Source organism: Hermetia illucens, chromosome 1 (assembly GCF_905115235.1).
Source record: "Hermetia illucens chromosome 1, iHerIll2.2.curated.20191125, whole genome shotgun sequence".
Lineage (NCBI taxonomy): Eukaryota > Metazoa > Arthropoda > Insecta > Diptera > Stratiomyidae > Hermetia > Hermetia illucens.
In genome coordinates, this window is record NC_051849.1 from 148,558,937 (window position 1) to 148,577,077 (window position 18,141).

Consider the following 18,141-nt stretch of genomic DNA (forward strand, 5'->3'; position numbering starts at 1 on the left):
TTCAACTCATTATTATTGTTTTTCAATGACTCCAAATCGGTTATAAAAGCTTGCGGATTTGCAAAGTCGACCAGTTGCATTTGTGCACGTTTGTGTTCTACACTTTTTGGATACTTGACGAGAATGAAAGTTAATATTTTCATAGTGGTATTCGGGTTGATTTGGTCGATGGCTGCTGGGATGAAGCAAGGTAATCAGTTGTAGAATATATTTGTTAATCGCCTTTCTATTGAAATCTAGTGAGATAGATAGATAGATGATGTTATTAGAAATGTGTATTAATTTTTATGTAACCGTATATATTCAGATACGCTAGTAAAATGTTAATTATATGCATCAACTGAGCGGATGGCTCTGAAAAGTTCCAATGAAAAATTAAACTGTGAATTATTTTCACTAAATTAAGAAGAAATTTATGCGAATTGTTCATCTCTTTTCAGGACAATGTAGTCTACAAAAAGCCGAAGGAGATTGCTATGCACTTATCCCACGCTTTTATTACAACGCAGAAAGCAACGAATGCCTTAAATTCCACTATGGTGGCTGCGGAGGTAACGATAATAACTTCCTGACGAAGGAAGAATGTGAAAAAGCTTGTAAAGAATAAAACATTGAATAAATCATCCTGATTTGAGATTGTCCACTGTTTTTCCTTGTCATGAAAATCTTTGACTGAAAATTGTATTATTTTATTACGATTTCGAAAAAAGTGCATATAATGTTCAGAAAAATGAAGGATTTCGTAACTAAAAGCTTTCACTGAAAAGGGAAGCAAGGGTTGATACATTTACGTAAATTCTCTACCAGTTCCTCTTCATATGCTCCTGGATGTCCTCACCTTTAAGTTGTAATGGACTTTTTGCAAAGGCTTAAACTGACATACAGATAACCTTGGTTCATTGTGAAAATGACTTCCCCCTTCCTCTCAAAAGAGAACACTTGTACCGCATTGACTCCTTTTCGCACCAAACTAGAAACTGTTTTTATAATATTATTTGTTTAATCCTATCACTATTGTTATGGAAAAAAATATTTAGAGTCACTGTTTGAGTACGTGTCAAGCTATACAACATTATTTAGTTGCAATGAGAGCCCTTTGTTAGCATTGCAATAAAAATCGAAGTTATTTGTGGAGGCAACGGAAGTTAATAAACCCGAAACAATACAAAATTATTTCGGACTGGTTAAAAAATCTGTAACGAAAATTATCAATAATTTAAATTCGACTAAATCGTCTTAAATTCCCACGCTGTCGGAAGACGTTGGATTGAACGTTTTTATGAAAAAGAAGAAGCTAAAATTTTTTTCGAAAACTCTGAGAAAAAGTAGGAATCTTGGACTACTTGAGTTTCTAAGCGAATCAAAATTTGTTTGTTGGTTTTTAGATAACTTCGTCCGATAAGACCAAAATAAATCGGTTTCAATCATATGTGCGAGCATGGCACTGACTCTCATATGAAACCTACGGTATACTGCGATCTTCTTTCTTACATGGTTTGAGGGTGTATTACCTGGAACTACTTATTAAAATTACGTGGGGTAATTCGTACTTAATATTATCTTCGCATTCTTGTCGATAATTTTCCCGCTACAATTGAAAAAGTGGGAAGTATCGTCCCGGAGTCATCTTTCAACATGATAACGACTAAGTATCTGACAAAGTCGTAAAGGACCGCTGCCCACGGTGTTGTGGCAGATGAAGATCGGCGGTCTGTCGAGGACTGACGAATGCCCCAGGCAAGCAGATCATGCTGAGGGTAAAGTAGATAAATCGGCAGCACCCGAAATGCGCCTCGGCTAATCTGTTTGTTTTCCTCCTAGAGGAAGACATCGACATCGCACTAATACAGGAGCCCTGGGTCGAAGGCGACCGAACCATCAAAGGACTCCAAAGCAAATATTTGAATTTATTCCACAGCGCAGGAGACGCTGATCAGAATAGACCCAGAGCATGTATCCTCGCAAGGAAGAGTCTGCACACTTTTCTGTATCCGAACCTGAGTTCCAGTGACCTAGTCGTGGGCAGACAACGTGTATATTTCCTCGGCTTACATGGCTCATGACCAATTAGCTCCACCAGAAGAACTACAACATCTGATGAACATCATAGTAACGAAGAAGACCAACCTGTTGATAGTCTGCGCCGCCAATGCAAGGCATACGCTTTGAGGCAACTCGGAAATCAACGAGGGAGGTTAGTCTTTGATTTTATTATTACTTCAAACCTATCGATGTGTAACAGGGGTAGTACACCAACCAGCAAATCCGCAAGGCTCAGCAAGATCCTGTCCAAGGAACATAAGAGCCCATCCCTTCTTCAAAGGCGGAAGGCTCCTGGATGAAATTTTCTGGGGAAACCTTGGAGCTGCTGGTTCAAACGCACTTTCCCGTCAGCGAGGAAGACTGTAAGTCAGAGAATTGCTTGGAGGGTTTGCGGCCACCCCAGTCGTGCGAGACTATCAGATCGGTAATTACCGAGAATAAGATCGGCTGGGCTATAAACAGCTTCTCTGCATATAAATCCTCGGGCCCAGATAGCATAATGTAGTCATGCTACAGAAGCAGCAGGAAAAAGTTATGTCGCGGCTTGTCGAGATTTACCGAAGCTGCATCCGTTTAGGATGCGTACCACAGTCTTGAAGACGTGCACGAGTGGTTTTCATACTGAAAGTGCGCAGGCGCGGCCTCACCTCTTTCCTGCTGAAAACCCTAGAGCGCGTACTGGAGATTCACTTAAGGACGATTATGGAGAGAACACCTTTCTCTAAGTCCCAGAATAATAATAATAATAATCGTTGGCGAAACAATCCATAGTGGATGTGTGTTAGAACACTTCATTCAAGGCCGCAACAGTACATCACAGTACATCGTAGGAGGCAATATGGTCAACATTGCGCTCGCCCGAGATTATTACCCTGATTTGACTCAGGTACTCATTCACAACTGAGTCGACTGATATCCGACGTCAAATCACGATACAATTCCCACTGCCACGAGTGAGTTTTGAACCGCGACCTTGCGTACGGCAGCCTTGTGCTCTAATCAGCTATCAGGACACAGTCACAGAATGCCCACCTCAAAGGCAAATCCAAAGAAACCGCTCTCCCCGGGGTAATTGACACGGTTGAGCGGTTACTGCGATACAAGCAGTATGCCCTAGCTGCCTTCTTGGATATAGAGGGAGCTTTAAACGCCATCAAGGAAGCCTTGACCAGTATTGGATTGGAGGGACATATTACGCATTCGATTATATCCATGCTAAGTACCAGGATAATCCAGTGGGATCTGGAAGGCAACTACTTGACCAGAGCTGTAAACGGAGGCAGACCCCACCGCGACGCTATCTCTCCGGAGCTCTGGTTAACAGTGATGGACGAAAATTTTCCGAACATTGGACAGTAGCGGGGTGAAAGTAGTGGCGTATACTGATGACTTGCTGATATTAGTATCTGGGATGTTTCCGTCTATTATGAGTGACATCACGGAAGAAGCGTTGCGAAAGGGGTGCCTGTAGACCGCAAGATGCTCCATTGTATGGTGGCTGGCTTTGAGCAAAAAATACAATATGATGAAGCTTAATAGGATCTGAAGAACTGCGTGGTATCCGGATAGCTGAGTGGTTAGAGCATAAGGCTGCCGTACGGAAGGTCACGGTTCAAATTTCATTGGTGGCAATGGAATTTGTATCGTGTAATTTCACGTCGGATACCAGACTCGTACCGTTACGGTCATGAATGAATGAATGAAGTGCTCTAACACACTTCAAGGCCCTGCTCCACTTGGATTGTTGCGCCAACGGTTATTAGAGAACCGCAGATACTCTCAATGTACTCCTGCTTCTCCTCCCCTTAGACCTCCACATTAAATACGATGTAGCATGCAGCGCCATCAGATTACGTGAGTCCAGATGCTGGACAGCAAAGCCTACGGCCACAGTAACATTCTAGACAGAGTAGAGTAGAGAGAGTAGAGTACCTTGGGAAATCCAAAAATTCCCCTCGGACTATGCCACACGCTGAACTTCACGAGAAACTATGCTGTGGACTTTCCAACCAGGGCAAAGTGGAAGACCGGCGACGTGTTGCAAGGTTATGACACAGTATTCTTTACCCATGGATCAAAGATGCATTTAACATGTCAGATTTAGTACTTCGGGTTGTAAATTTACACGGTAAAGGCAACTTTGAGCTACTGTAACTTTGTTACTAATAGCATGATTTTGATCAAACTTGGGAATAATATGCTTCATACTATATTTTATACCACTACCAATTTTTACAACTCTGGGATAAACTTAAGCGGGGTTTTACTCGATTTTCCCAAAAATATGGTAATATACTATTATTAACTTAATTTGAATCGATATGGAGAGTATTTTGAGGCCTGGGCACCATATAGAGGCAACTTGATGATTTTTTTCAGATTTTTCGGTTGAGTAGTTTCTGAGAATGGGTCCGTTAAATAAATCATCACTTTCGACCCCTCCCACCCTCCGCCTTTTCAATAAATCTCAAAACTAAGACCGGCTTTGAAAAGTCCTAATTGAGACCTTTCATTTGATACCCCACATGACTATACTTGGTTTACAAAAATGTTACATCCCCCTTTTACATGTATGGGGACCTCCCTTAAATCTCAACGTAGAGGGATATAACCCACTGTATGTCTGGGGGTCTACAGTTCCCACCTTCTCACCAAATTTCGTGTCAATCGGTATAGCCGTTTCTGAGAAAAGTGCCTGCTACAGACAGACAGACGGACAGACGGACCCATACCCGGACCCATGGTGTATGGATCACAGATTCGATTGGTGGAGCGGCGATATGGGCTTGTGGTCGACAGGTCAAACAATGTACTGCAAGTCAGGCAGCCAGGGGCTTTGTGTGGGCGGAAATAAGTGGTGTATATGTATACAGCTGCTACGCCCCACCAAGTTCGACACTGTCTGAATTCGAGCAAATGCTTGATAATCTTGTTCTCGACTCAAGGGGACGAAGTCCAAAGGTGATTGCTGGTAATTTCAATGATTGGGCCCTAGAGTGGGGTAGCAGAGCATCAAATGCTAGGGGGCGCAGTTTAATAGAAGCTTTCGAGCAGATGGACATGGTTTAGCTAACGAAGGTGCAGTAAACACGTTCCACAAAAGGGGGTCAGGCTCGGTTGTAGACTTGACCTTTGTCAGCCCTTCGCTGGCGCGTGGTATGTCCTGGTGCGTCAGCGAACGCTACAACCACAGCGATCACCAGGCAATTCTTTGAGACATGTGTCGAGCTTCAGAGCAAAGAGCTATCATGCCCGAAGCCGAAAAAGATTTCAGGCTGGTCTGCAAAATCTTTGGATGAGCAGACCTTCATAGAGGTGTGATTAGATCAACCTGATAAAGCAGGCACCTCTACGGAAAGAGCCGTCCTTCTGGCTCAATGCATCGCCAAAGCATGTGACGCGTCCATGCCTAGGAGGTGCTCACTTCCTCGTAGAAGACCAAACTACTGGTGGAATGATGAACTGACCGGTCTTCGATCAGCCTGCCACCGAGCCAGAAGAGTGGCGCAGAGTGCGGTAGGTAGAGTCGATCAAGGGTACAAAGAGTGCGCCTATAAGGCAGCCCGCAAAATGCCCAAGCTCGCCATCCAGCGAAGCAAGAGAAAATGCTTTAAGGAGATCCGCTCAGAAGCGGACGTAAACCCGTGGGGGAGAGCTTATGGAATCGTGATGGGACGATTCAGAAGCCGCTCATCTCCGCAGATCACGTGTCCCACCCTCTTGCTGAAAATCATCCAGGGGTTATTTCCCCAGCAAGAGGAGAGCACCGACACATTCCAACCACCTCTGAATGTGACGGCAAATCCGCCAGTCACCAGAGACGAGCTGCTGGAGATCTGCGGTAGAATAGGAGACAATAAAGCGCCGGGCTTGGACGGAGTACCGAATAAGGCCCTTAAGCTTGCCGTGGAATCCAGACCGGACATGTTCGCTGAGTTGTTCGAAGCGTGCATGTACAAGGGAATATGTCTTTTGCACACTGCGGGGAAAATGTTACAACGGGTAATCTATAATAGATTACTCTCGGTTGCTGAAAGCCAAGGCGACCTTTCAAATCGGCAGTATGGGTTCCGAAAAACCAGATCAACCATTGATGCCATCAAATTGGTTACTGGCTTGACCGAAGATGCAATTCACGGAAAGGTTAGTACCAGCAAATATTGCGTGGTAGTAACCCTGGATGTGAAAAGTGCATTAAATTCCGCCAATTGGAATCTAATACGGAAATCTTTAGCGGAGGTTGGTATTCCCGCCTATCTCGCTGCTATCGTCGATAGTTATTTAACTGAAAGGAGGCTCTGGTATGACACCGATGACGGACCCCAGGAGTACGTTGTTTCCGCGGGTGTCCCGCAGGGCTCCGTATTGGGCTCACTACTGTGGAACATCATGTACAACGATGTACTTAATCTTCCCCTTCCGAGGGAAGCCACAGTGGTGGGTTACGCTGACGACATAGCACTGGTTGTTGTCGCAAAGCATCTCGAAGATGCTGAGTTTTACTCAAGCGAGACAATCAGTGCTGACGCTTGCGGAGGAAAAAACAGAAGCGGTCCTCATTACGAAGCGCCGGAAGAGGTTACACCTGTGTTAGAATCGGGAATCATATCATCACATCCAAGCCGACCATCAAATACTTGGGGGTGATGATAGACAGGAAGCTCAGCTTTAAGCAGCACGTACAGTATGTTTGTGATAAATCATCCATTGCTAGTATCGCCCTGGCGAGGATGATGCCGAACGTGGGAGGGCCACGGCATACCTCTAGGTTGCATACAGCCAGGGTGGTGACCTCAATCATGCTCTATGCGACCCCAGTTTGGAGCGAGACGTTACGGATATCAGTTAATACTAGCAAACTGAATGCAGTCTACAGGAGCACAGCTCTGAGGGTATGCTCTGCCTTCAGGACTGTCTCAGATGATGCAGCATTCGTCATCTCTGGAATGATGCCGATTGACATCTTGGCAGATGAGATGGCGAATATATACCATGCGAAGAACGCTGAGGGGGAGAGATACATAAATAGATGGCAAGAGCGGTGGGAACGCTCGGGAAAGGGTCGGTGGCCTCACAGGCTCATTCCTGCCATCAAGTAGTGGTTGGAGAGACGACACGGTGAGATTAACTATAATCGTACCCAGTTTCTCACGGGACATGAAGGATATCTCCAATACCTTCACAGGTTTAAATTGGAGACCTCACCAGACTGTCTAAATTGTGATGGAGTCCCAGAGGACCCTGAGCATATATTCTTCCACTGTCCGAGATTTGTGGAAGAAAGGAGGAACTGAGAGGAGACTCTAGGAGAGGTGCTGGTACCAGAAAATCTGGTGTCGAAAATGCTAGCACATCAAGAGAATTGGGATGCGGTTAACTCCATGATCGCATCTATTCAAGATAAATTGCGAAAGGCAGAGGAAAGGAGAAAAGCCCGGTCACGTGCGCCGCGTATAGAATAAATGGGATTAAGCTAGAGTGAGCTGACTCCGCCCCGTGATGTAATACCTTATGGTGGTTCCGCGGGACAGGGAGGGAGTCGGGGGTGGTTTTAGTGGGTAAAAATCCCACACGCTGGTGTGTCCAGACCAGTGTCTTTTGAAGATTTCCACCTCCTCAAAAAAAAAAAAAAAGACGGGCAGACGGACAGACAGACAGACATTGAACCGATTTTATCTGTCTCTCCGTCCTTCTGTCTGTCTGTCTGTCACACCTTATATCTCAGAAACGGTTAGCCCTACTGATACGAAATTTCTAAATTTAATTTAATTTAAATTAAAGGTGAGACCTGTGAATCCAATTACATGAAGTGAGTAACATAGTTATAACCCCTTAAGGGAGGTCTCCATACATGCAAAAGTGGGGTGCACATTTTTTTCACTGAGTATAGTCGCGTGGGGTATCAAATGAAAGGTCTTGATTTGTACCTTACAAAGAAGATAACACCTTTGATATCGGTTGTAAAGAGAAGGAGGGGGGGGGGGGGGATCCGAAAAGGGTTAGTTACTTCAATGACCCGTTCTCGGAAACTACTCAACCCAACTATCTAAAAAGAAATATGGTGGTCCATGCACATGGTATCTAGGCCTCAAAATACTCTCCATGCCGATACATGTTTAAATAAAGTTAATAATAGTATATTAACATATTAATTATAAGTTTATTTTTTTAGAAATTTACTGGGAACCCCCATTAAATTTTTCCTAGATTCATAAACTTGGTGAAAATCGCACTATTACAAACAGAGCTGCAATAGGCCAAATTTGTCACTTTTGTATAAATTTCTCGCATTCTAAGACTTTAATATGAGTGTCATACTAATATTAATGGTCTGATAAGCTAAATGCATAAACATTACTAATTTATAACAAATGGGACAGGACAGGTGACCATTCAAATATGTTTATATAAGCAATGCAAATCACATCCAATCGAGTTGAACTATGTTGATCCGATTTGATACAAATTAAATTAAGGGGAAACCACATTAAGCTATTTACAAACCACTACAAGATTATGTAAGGACATAAAGCGGCTATCTACCTCTTGGGCGTGCGAGACTGAGCCTGTACCCGATAATCGCCCGGTTCTATGCTCAAAAAATCGAAAGGAATGTGATTTTTTTTCGAAATTTTTGCAGGTTCTTCTGGAATAGTTAACTCAAAGATCTATGCAATAAAAAAATTGATTCTGAAAACGTCTTAATGTGGGGAAAACCCTTAAGTCAAGTTAGATTGAAATTTAGCCAAATACATACTTATATTCAATTCTAGTCATATTTAGCAGCGAAAAATTTGATTAGCTTCATTTAAAATTAGGTAATGCCCGAAAGATGAACTTAAATTTGAGAACCGTTGAATGGTTGGGTTGAATGGCAACGTAGCGCAGTAGTTTGAGAACCATACTTTCTAGAATACTATTATAGCTTGAAACAGAATGAAACCTTTGACCTTCTCCACTTATTATAATTCCAAGCTTTTAATTAATCCGAATGAATTATGATTAGTTTGGCCGGTTATAAAGACGAACAGATTTGGGAATCATCCAGTTGCAATTGTATTTTGGCAACATTCGCTCGTGAAGCTAAGGAAGATGAAAGTTAGTATTTTCATAATACTATTTGGATTGATTCTGTCGGCGGGTGCAAGCCTAAAGCAAGGTAATCCATTATAGAATATATTTCTCAGTAATTTTTGTGTTGTGTTGTCACAAGAATTTTATTTCATACAACCACTTGCGATCATATATATACATACGCGTAGAATTTGCTATAATTGACATCATAACTTAAATCGATGGTATTGTGAAAGCAATACAAGTGGAACAAGTGCTTTACATTATAAATGCAAACAGTATTCCGAATGTCTTTCGATGCCAATATTAGTACTAATAACTGCAACGGGAAATGGCTGTGGACAATATTAACTAAGAATAGTAAAATGCACAATTTCTTCGTCTAAATATTATATTTTAATAATTTTTCGTGCATAAAATGTTGGTCACAGTGACTAGTGTAACTTCCTTGAATATTTTTTAGCAAAATGTGGTCTACCGAAAGTCGAAGGTCTTTGCGATGCACTTTTCCCACGTTTTCACTACAATCCAGATAGCGAAGAATGTCAGCAGTTCTTTTATGGTGGCTGCGGGGGCAATGATAATAACTTCATGACGAAGGAAGAATGTGAAAAAGCTTGTAAATAATATAAATATATACAAAATTGTAAAAATAAACTGTACGTGCTTCACATTAACTTCCGTTTCTCCCTCTCATCAGATCTGACGAGAAGGGGAAGATACAGACTCCGACAAAATTAAATAGAGACTTTTACAAAACAGCGGGGCTCCTTTCACCCTGGGGCCGGGATTTTTTCTCGACGTTCCTACCCATATACATATACAGAGAGCTTGTAAAAAGGTATTAATTGGCATATTCGATGCAGAAGGATTGAACATACGGGACCTAGTGCAGAGAAAGGAGGCAACAGCACCTCAAATCCATATTGTTCGAAAGAATGTAGCCAAATCGTTGTATGCGCGAAATACCCAGAACTGAAGTAGTTTTAAATTGGAACGGAAAAACAATGTTAATTCGGCCTCAACTTTGAAGAACTTCTGAAGTGAAATCTCCTGGAATCTTTGATTAGACAGGTACAGTCATACATTATAGAGTACTAAATGAGGCAGTTTTGTGCAAAATCTGATTGTCGGCGTATATGTGTATAGCAGCTATTTTCCTTTAGATCTTTGACATAATTAAGGAATATGCTTTGGCCGCCTATCCTTCGAAACGCACCATTGTCGAATGACAACAAAACCCAGCAAATGTAATTAATTTTTGGCTTTTGCACAGTCTTACATACGTATTACTCTCCGCTCCGGCTCAATTATGGAACTGTTATTCGTTTGCCCTGCACAGATGAATAGCGACCCTTGGAACGCTGCCCAATCAAAAACCTAACTACTGGTGGCAAAGCAATCTGTGTAATCTTCGTTCAAGTCTACCCCAAGCCAAAAGGTTGCCCAGGAAGCGGTATTTAAGATGATTAAAAACGAACGACCAGGTTTATAAGGAATTCTTTAAAAAACCGTAAACTTTGTTAAGGGGTTCTGCTCAGAAACAAACTTAAACGCTATAAACTATCACCGGTCAAGAATTTTCCCCCCGCAAGGGGGGGGGGGGGGGGGGAGCGTACTGAATGAAAAAAAACTTGGGGTATAATAACAGCGCGGCCTGGTCTGATTATGCTTCAGGTTAAAGTTGCATAATTCGACAACTCGGGCGGGCCAAGAGTGTGTAGGTCCGGGCTGGAAGAAGGATCATCCGACTGACGAGGGTCTGATTTGTCTCCTGGCGATGTGTTAGGGGCAAGTAGATCTGGTGGGGGATGGACCGAAGCAACAGCCCGGGGATCGTCGTCCCTACACCGGAGAAAGTGCTAATAGGATCCCAAGCCAAGGTGGAACAGCATAAGCCGAGGGCTGCGTGGCCAATGGGGAGCTTGGTCTTTAGTATGCAAACTCTGAATACCTTAGCCACCTTCAATTTCAAATAATACTCTTACCCTTACCCTGGTGGCCTGGTGGACTACTCGTGGGACCAAGACATGGACTCAATTCTCAAAAAACAAAAAAACGACGATAGCGGAAGAGGGGGTGATGCCAGGCGCATCATCGGAGGATGAGCTGCTGGCCTCCAGCCAGGGGACAGCAGCCGTCAAGAGCAGTACACTCGGTGCCAGCCGTAGCACCGCTGTGCTGAAACAAATCACAGGGACCTCCCGGAGTGAGGCGGCAGACAGACTAGTGGCTTCCAGCCTGGAATCCACTACCGGTAAGCTGGGTGTAACGAGTACCAGACATACTACTTCTAACTCGAAACCCTCAGCGTGGGGGATCCCTCGAAAGTGAACACCGACAAGAACGTCGGTCGCCGGAAACCGGCCAAGAAGCGAAGGTCCACTGGTGTCCTGCTTAAAAACCAGTACCTGAAGGCCATGCACATTCTCAGTCGATGAGCGGGATGAAAAATACCCCGCTGAATACCAAGCGATTGCTGACGAATACAATAGCAAACGCCTGGCTGACGAGCAAAAGGCGAAGTCCATCGCTGTGAAACCCAATCGATCTCAAGACGAGGAGGAGCAAGATAAGAAGCGGAGCAGAGTGGGCAAGAGCAACATCAGAAGGAAATTGTGCAGCAACCGTCGCCGACGGGCCACGAACTGGGAAGCCCTTCAGCGACGTCACGTAGGCGGATGGTAATTATGCTAGCGGCAAACTAGCGCCGGAGGTGTGGACCAGTGTTGAGGCCAGGCTGTCGGGCATGGTTTTTGAGTATATCCTGGACACCGAAGGCGGGACTCATCTCCTACTTTGATTCCTCTCAGGTGGTCGGTGGGTTCCACGTAATAGCTTGCATGGACCAGTTCTCTAAGGACTTTCTCGGTTCATGTGTCGCTAAGATCAGCGACGCCTGGGAGGGCGCAAAGCTCAAGGTCATTCCTTACGATGAGATTCCCAGGAGGTTGGTCGCTCGCATCTGGTTGCCGAAGATCCCCATGGATAAGGACAAGCTCGTCCAATTCCTGCGCCTTCACAACCCCGGGATTTCCATGGAGGAGGAACCTCAGACAAACAGCCAACCTTTACTACTCTGTATGAGCGAGGAGTGCCTGGAGGCACTGAAAAGGCCGACTATAAAGTATGATTCGGAATCAGGAATGCAAAAGTAAAAGTGTTCCGCTCTGCAAAACCGGACGACGACCTAGACCCAATCGACGTCGACAACGAGATGTTGGAGGAGATGACGATCGACGGTCCGACGGGGTGACGAACTCCCCACGCAAGCAGATCATGTTGAGGGTAACGCAGATAAATCTGCAGCACTTGAAGTGCGGCTCGACTAATCTGCTTGTCTTCCTCTTAGAGGAAGACATCGACATCGCACTAATACAGGAGCCCTAGGTCGGAGGCGACCAAAGAATCAAATGGCTCCAAAGCAAATATTTTAATTTATTCCACAGCACAGGAGACATTGATCAGAATAGACCTAGAGCATGTATTCTCGCGAGGAAGAGTCACACTTTTCTGTATCCGGACCTGAGTTCCCGCAACCTAGTGGTGGTCAAGCTGAAGCAGGCGGGGGGCAGAGAACGTGTATATTTCCTCGGCTTACATGGCTCACGACCGATCTACACCACAACATCTTACGAACACCATAGCAACAAAGAAAGTCAACCTGCTGATAGGCTGCGACGTTAATGCATGGCATACCCTTTGGGGCACTCCGAAATCAACAAGAATCATTCTCTGATTTTATTATTGCTTCTAACCTATCGGTGTGTAACAGGGGCAGTACACTAGCCTTCTATTTCCTCTGGTCGGAGAACTGTGACGATTGGAAGAAGGTCCTTAATATCACCCTAAGAACCGACAATGGGATTCTTGGGGTGGAGGATTGAAGAGTGTCTGACCAGATACCCTTCTTTGATCATAGTTGGATACTTTTCAGTCAGGTCTCGCCGCAGAGGTCTCCAAACCCTTTAGAGACCCCAGGAGGATCGACTGGAGAAAGTTTAGTCAAGTAATTGAGAACAAACTCTCCGGTGCGCAAGTTGGTAAGATTGGCACGACAGACGAAGTAGAGTCAAAGATCGGGGCTCTGGAAATGGCATTCGATACCGCCTGTAAAGTCTCGTGCCCTACTAAGTACAACAAAAAGACCCTGCCACCATGGTAGAATGAAGATCTCTCCAGCTTCAGGAAGCTGACCAGAGAAATCTTCAACGTTTGCTGTACGCAAAAATACTGGCAGCCATACAAGGACTGCCTGAAGAAGTACAAGTCGACCATTAGGACCGCCAAGAGGCTCGGTATACCCTACAATTCCAAATCAGATTCGGATAATGTCGAAAAATGATCGCAACAATATTTCGTAAAAAGGTCCCGAAAAGCGGTTATTTAAAAAAAAGTAAGATACACGCGGACTTTATCCTCAAAGATGAATTTTCGAACGAAACATTTAAAAATTATTATCGTATAACACGTGAGTAGTTTTGTGATTTGCAAGATTCATCAAAGAAAAGGATGCAATGCGTGAAAGCCTATCGGAACAGAAGAAAAAGTGGCTGTATTTTTAAGGAAGGAAATTTACTTTTTATTCAAGAATGTAAGAATAAGTGAATAGTTAATAGTTAAATAAATTCAAAAGAAAAAGAAAAATCATGCAAGTATCTACAATATAAAATTAACATTACTATCATGGGTGATGATAACCAAATCGCTATCTTCACCCCCCTTTTGTATGTTTGAGGACCCTTTTAAATTCGATGTCAAATTATGTATGTTTTACACAAAACCTTAAAAAATGATATAGAGTGCTGAACTTTTTCGAACCAATTTGCCCTCTCTGCTTCTCTTTCAGCCATCTTTTTCGCCCGGTTTTCAAGGTTTTGTGTAAAAGAAAGAAAGAAAGAATTGAGGGTATAAAATAACGCATGATCCTATCAAGTTTGGTGGAAATCGCACTATTATTAACAAAGTTATAATAGGTCAAAGTTGTCGCTTCTTTGCAAATTAAAGCCTTTCAATGAAAATATCACCTGAGTGTGGATGTTGTCACATAATGGGACAAATGCACACTCAAATGTCTTTATAGAAGAAATACACAAAACCTACGCTGGAAACCTGTAGCGTTCAGCTTCCGGTTTCCCTACTTGTTTAATTTTTGATTCCATTATCAAACTAGTTCACTGCATTTAACTTGGGTAAGCGCTAAGCTTCTTCAAAATAGTGTGCAATTCGAAGTTTTTAATTGAGCTTCTATCGCCAAAGGAGTCTTCAGTCGCGTAGGGGCCTCCACTTTTTTGCTAATAAATTATTCAATCCGTTCTCCTGAAAATTCTTATTTATATTACAGTCTGTTCGACCGTACTAGTCGAACTAAACTCTAAGTAACAATGGTCTGGCAGCGATTTGATGTAGAACTCGCAACTCTTTATTAAATTCTAACATCTGTAATGACTTATACGATTTGTAGCTGGTCTAATGATCATCCTTATTGGCCGTAATCGAGCAAGAGGGGAGAGCTAACCCGAAAATCTAAAAAGATGGCGAAATTGACCGTGAAGGTCCGCCCGTAAACAATGAAGTTCTATGGAAGCGCTCCGTCGACAGGTGCTTGAACGCTTCTGTGCTAACCAGGCTCGGGAATATGGGGGGTGCTTTGAGCATTTCGATCCCTCATGTGTCATTGTATAAAATTCACGTGTCTCTTCCGGTACGGACGCTCGCACCAAACACGGGGATTCGCACGCATCTATCGAAATAAACAACACGCGAGCTAAAATAAAAAAAAAAACAATTAAAAACTAATCGAACAGTGGAGCAGTGAGCGGAGTTTTGAACTTCGCTGCATATGCTCTTCATCGATTTCGAGGAAGTTTCGATAGCATGAACAGGAAGTGTATCTGGAATGCTCTACGCGGGGGGCATTCCGGTTAAACCAAGAGCTATTTTCAGAGCGACATATGATGGCGCAAAATGTCAAGTAAAATTTCGAAGAATTTTGAGGTGGTTCCATTCTACCACCGAGATTATTTCTTCCAGTTATCGGTGACCATTTTCTTGCTGCCTTGTCCGGAGAACGTGGAGGAATTCAATGAACTATGACATCTTTCCTTAAATGCCTCGACTAGCTGATAACTTCTGTTTGCTCCCTCACGAGGTCATGGACCATAGCCAGATAGTTCCAAGCTAACTAGAATTGGACTGGGGATAAACACCAACAAAATCAAGGTTCTCTGTCCGACGGATCCTCGCACTCTCTCCATGTGCATTAGTGGGCAGACCATCGAAACTATCAACCAATTTTAATTTCTAGAAAGCGTGCCGACAGTGGCATTGAACTGGATGTCGCTTGATGCATTAACAGCGCTAGATCCGCTTTCGTTGTCCCGTCTAAAACCTGGAAATGCAATTATCTCAACACCAAAATCAAGCTGAGACTGTTCTATTCTAGTATTCTTTCTGTGTTACTACATGGAGTAGCACATGGAAAGTGAAGTTCATTGTTATTCAAAAGTTCCAAGCGTTCGCCAACACCTGTCTGCATCATAATAACTTGGTCGGTACGCAAGTACGAGGTGTGACAATTGCATTACTGACTACGTCAAGCGGTGGAATCAACGCTCCCAAGATTGCCGGCGAGTGGGTCGCCCCTGTCTTGAAACTTACAAGTTGTAATTACAGAGAGGGAGAGAGCAGGGCCTGTGCAATAAAGGAACAATAATGTGAAGAAACAGATATAAGATTTATTTATTTTTTCACATGCATATTTCAAATCTTAGCTACAGAGCGGACTACAAAAATACAACAGTCAGTATGGACATGGGTTAGTCTAATCTACCGACTTTAATTGATTATATATTTGGTTGTAATTCGCCAATCACAATTGTTTTCTAACCGATTAAAATTTTTGTCAGAAATGCAATAATTTCCTCTTATTTGTTATATTTCCCGACTGAAAAAAGTAGTAGTTGAAAATATAAACAATATTCCAAAAATTTTCATCAAAAAATTAGAAAGTTTTCAAAATTATGTATAATAAATCTCAAAAAGGAAATATTTTATAATATAGAAAATGTCATCAGAAAATAGACATTACGGTTCAATTGCAGTTTAGGTTTCCATTGCGTTACTTCTAGTTGGAGGTTTATATGGAACTTATGATCTGTAACCTCTCTACTCTGACGCACAGAGTAGAAAACAGACCACTTATGTCTTCTCTTGAAGTACAGGCGTGAGTACCAGTCTCGTTTGTGACGAAGGAGCCTTTTTTAAGCTAATACACACTTCTTGCGTGTTCTTATACTCTAAGGTAACGAGAAGGAAGACGGGGCAACATTCCTTTTGGCCTAAAAAAACCATGTAAACCAGTAAACACTGACTTACTGTTCATGATGCAGTAGGCGAATACTTCGCAACTTAATTAGAACAATCAGAGCCCAGTCTACACCGAGACTCATCCACGTCGTTTTGGCCACGAAACTCCACTAGAGGTATACTGCTACCATAGGAAATCGGGTAGCCTTCTGAATTTACATGTCCCAGGAGAATTCCTAAAATATGTACTTTCAGCTCGGTTATTAGCGGGTGGCCCCTGAGTGTAAGTTTCATCAGGGTTGTCGTTACATCCAAGCAAACAAGAGATCTTCGGGTCTCAAACGTGGAATTACTTTTCAACTAGGGTGGCATACTCCTTAGTTCATCATCATCATCAACGGCGCAACAACCGGTATCCGGTCTAGGCCTGCCTTAATAAGGAACTTCAGACATCCCGGTTTTGCGACGAGCTCCACCAATTCGATATCCCTAAAAGCTGTCTGGCGTCCTGACCCACGCCATCGCTCCATCTTAGGCAGGGTCTCCCTCGTCTTCTTTTTCTACCATAGACTTTCCGGGTGGGATCATCTTCATCCATACGGATTAAGTGACCCGCTCACCGTAACCTATTGAGCCGGATTTTATCCACAACCGGACGGTCATGGTATCGCTCATAGATTTCGTCATTGTGTAGGCTACGGAATCGTCCATCCTCATGTAGGGGGCCAAAAATTCTTCAGAGGATTCTTCTCTCGAACGCGGCCAAGAGTTCGCAATTTTTCTTGCTAAGAACCCAAGTTTCCGAGGAATACATGAGGTCTGGTAAGATCATAGTCTTGTACAGTAAGAGCTTTGACCCTACGGTGAGAAGTTTCAAGCGGAACAGTCTTTGTAAGCTGAAATAGGCTCTGTTGGCTGACAACAACCGTGCGCGGATTTCATCATCGTAGTTGTTATCGGTTGTGATTTTCGACCCTAGATAGGAGAAATTGTCAACGGTCTCAAAGTTGTATTCTCCTATCCTTATTCTTGTTCGTGTTTGTGTTTGACCAGTGCGGTTTGATGTTGTTGGTTGATTCGTCTTCGGTGCTGACGTTGCCACCATATATTTTGTCTTGCCTTCATTGATGTGCAGCCCAAGATCTCGCGTCGCCTGCTCGATCTGGATGAAGGCAGTTTGTACATCTCGGGTGGTTCTTCCCATGATGTCGATATCGTCAGGATGGGCCAGTAGTTGGGTGGACTTGAAGAGGATCGTACCTCTTGCATTTACCTCGGCATCACGGATCACTTTCTCGACCAGGTTAAAGAGGACGCATGATAGTGCATCCCCTTGTCGTAGACCGTTGTTGATGTCGAATGGTCTTGAGAGTGATCCTGCTGCTTTTATCTGGTCTCGCACATTGGTCAGGGTCAGCCTAGTCAGTCGTATTAATTTCCTCGGGATACCGAATTCTCTCATGGCCGTGTACAGTTTTACCTGGCTATGCTATCATAGGCGGCGTGAAATTCGATGAAAGATGGTGTAGCTGATGTCCATATTCCAACAGTTTTTCCATCGCTTGCTGCAGAGAGAAAATCTGATCTGTTGCTGATTTGCCTGGAGTGAAGCCTCTTTGGTATGGGCCAATGATGTTCTGGGCGTATGAATGTTGAGCCATGCACTCGGTATAGACTGGTATCGTTCTTGCTGTCAGAGAGCGGTTTTCACGGTGG

At 43.5% G+C, this 18,141-nt stretch overlaps 1 protein-coding gene across 1 annotated transcript; it reads left to right on the forward strand.

Annotated features, from left to right (window-relative positions):
• Positions 1-82: 82 nt before the first annotated feature.
• On the forward strand, positions 83-9,744 carry LOC119646248 (boophilin-G2-like). Its single transcript, XM_038046645.1, has 4 exons — positions 83-190; positions 441-605; positions 9,050-9,202; positions 9,581-9,744. The coding sequence occupies exons 1-4, from the start codon at positions 124-126 to the stop codon at positions 9,742-9,744; spliced, it is 549 nt and encodes a 182-aa protein (XP_037902573.1). The 5' UTR covers positions 83-123.
• The last annotated feature ends 8,397 nt before the right edge of the window (positions 9,745-18,141 follow it).

Excerpts from the sequence above, each read along its gene's own strand:
- LOC119646248 (XM_038046645.1), top strand. The coding sequence starts at position 124 with ATGAAAGTTAATATTTTCATAGTGGTATTCGGGTTGATTTGGTCGATG. Across the intron at positions 191-440 it reads GGCTGCTGGGATGAAGCAAG|GACAATGTAGTCTACAAAAA; the intron begins GTAATCAGTTGT and ends ATCTCTTTTCAG. Across the intron at positions 9,203-9,580 it reads GGGTGCAAGCCTAAAGCAAG|CAAAATGTGGTCTACCGAAA; the intron begins GTAATCCATTAT and ends AATATTTTTTAG.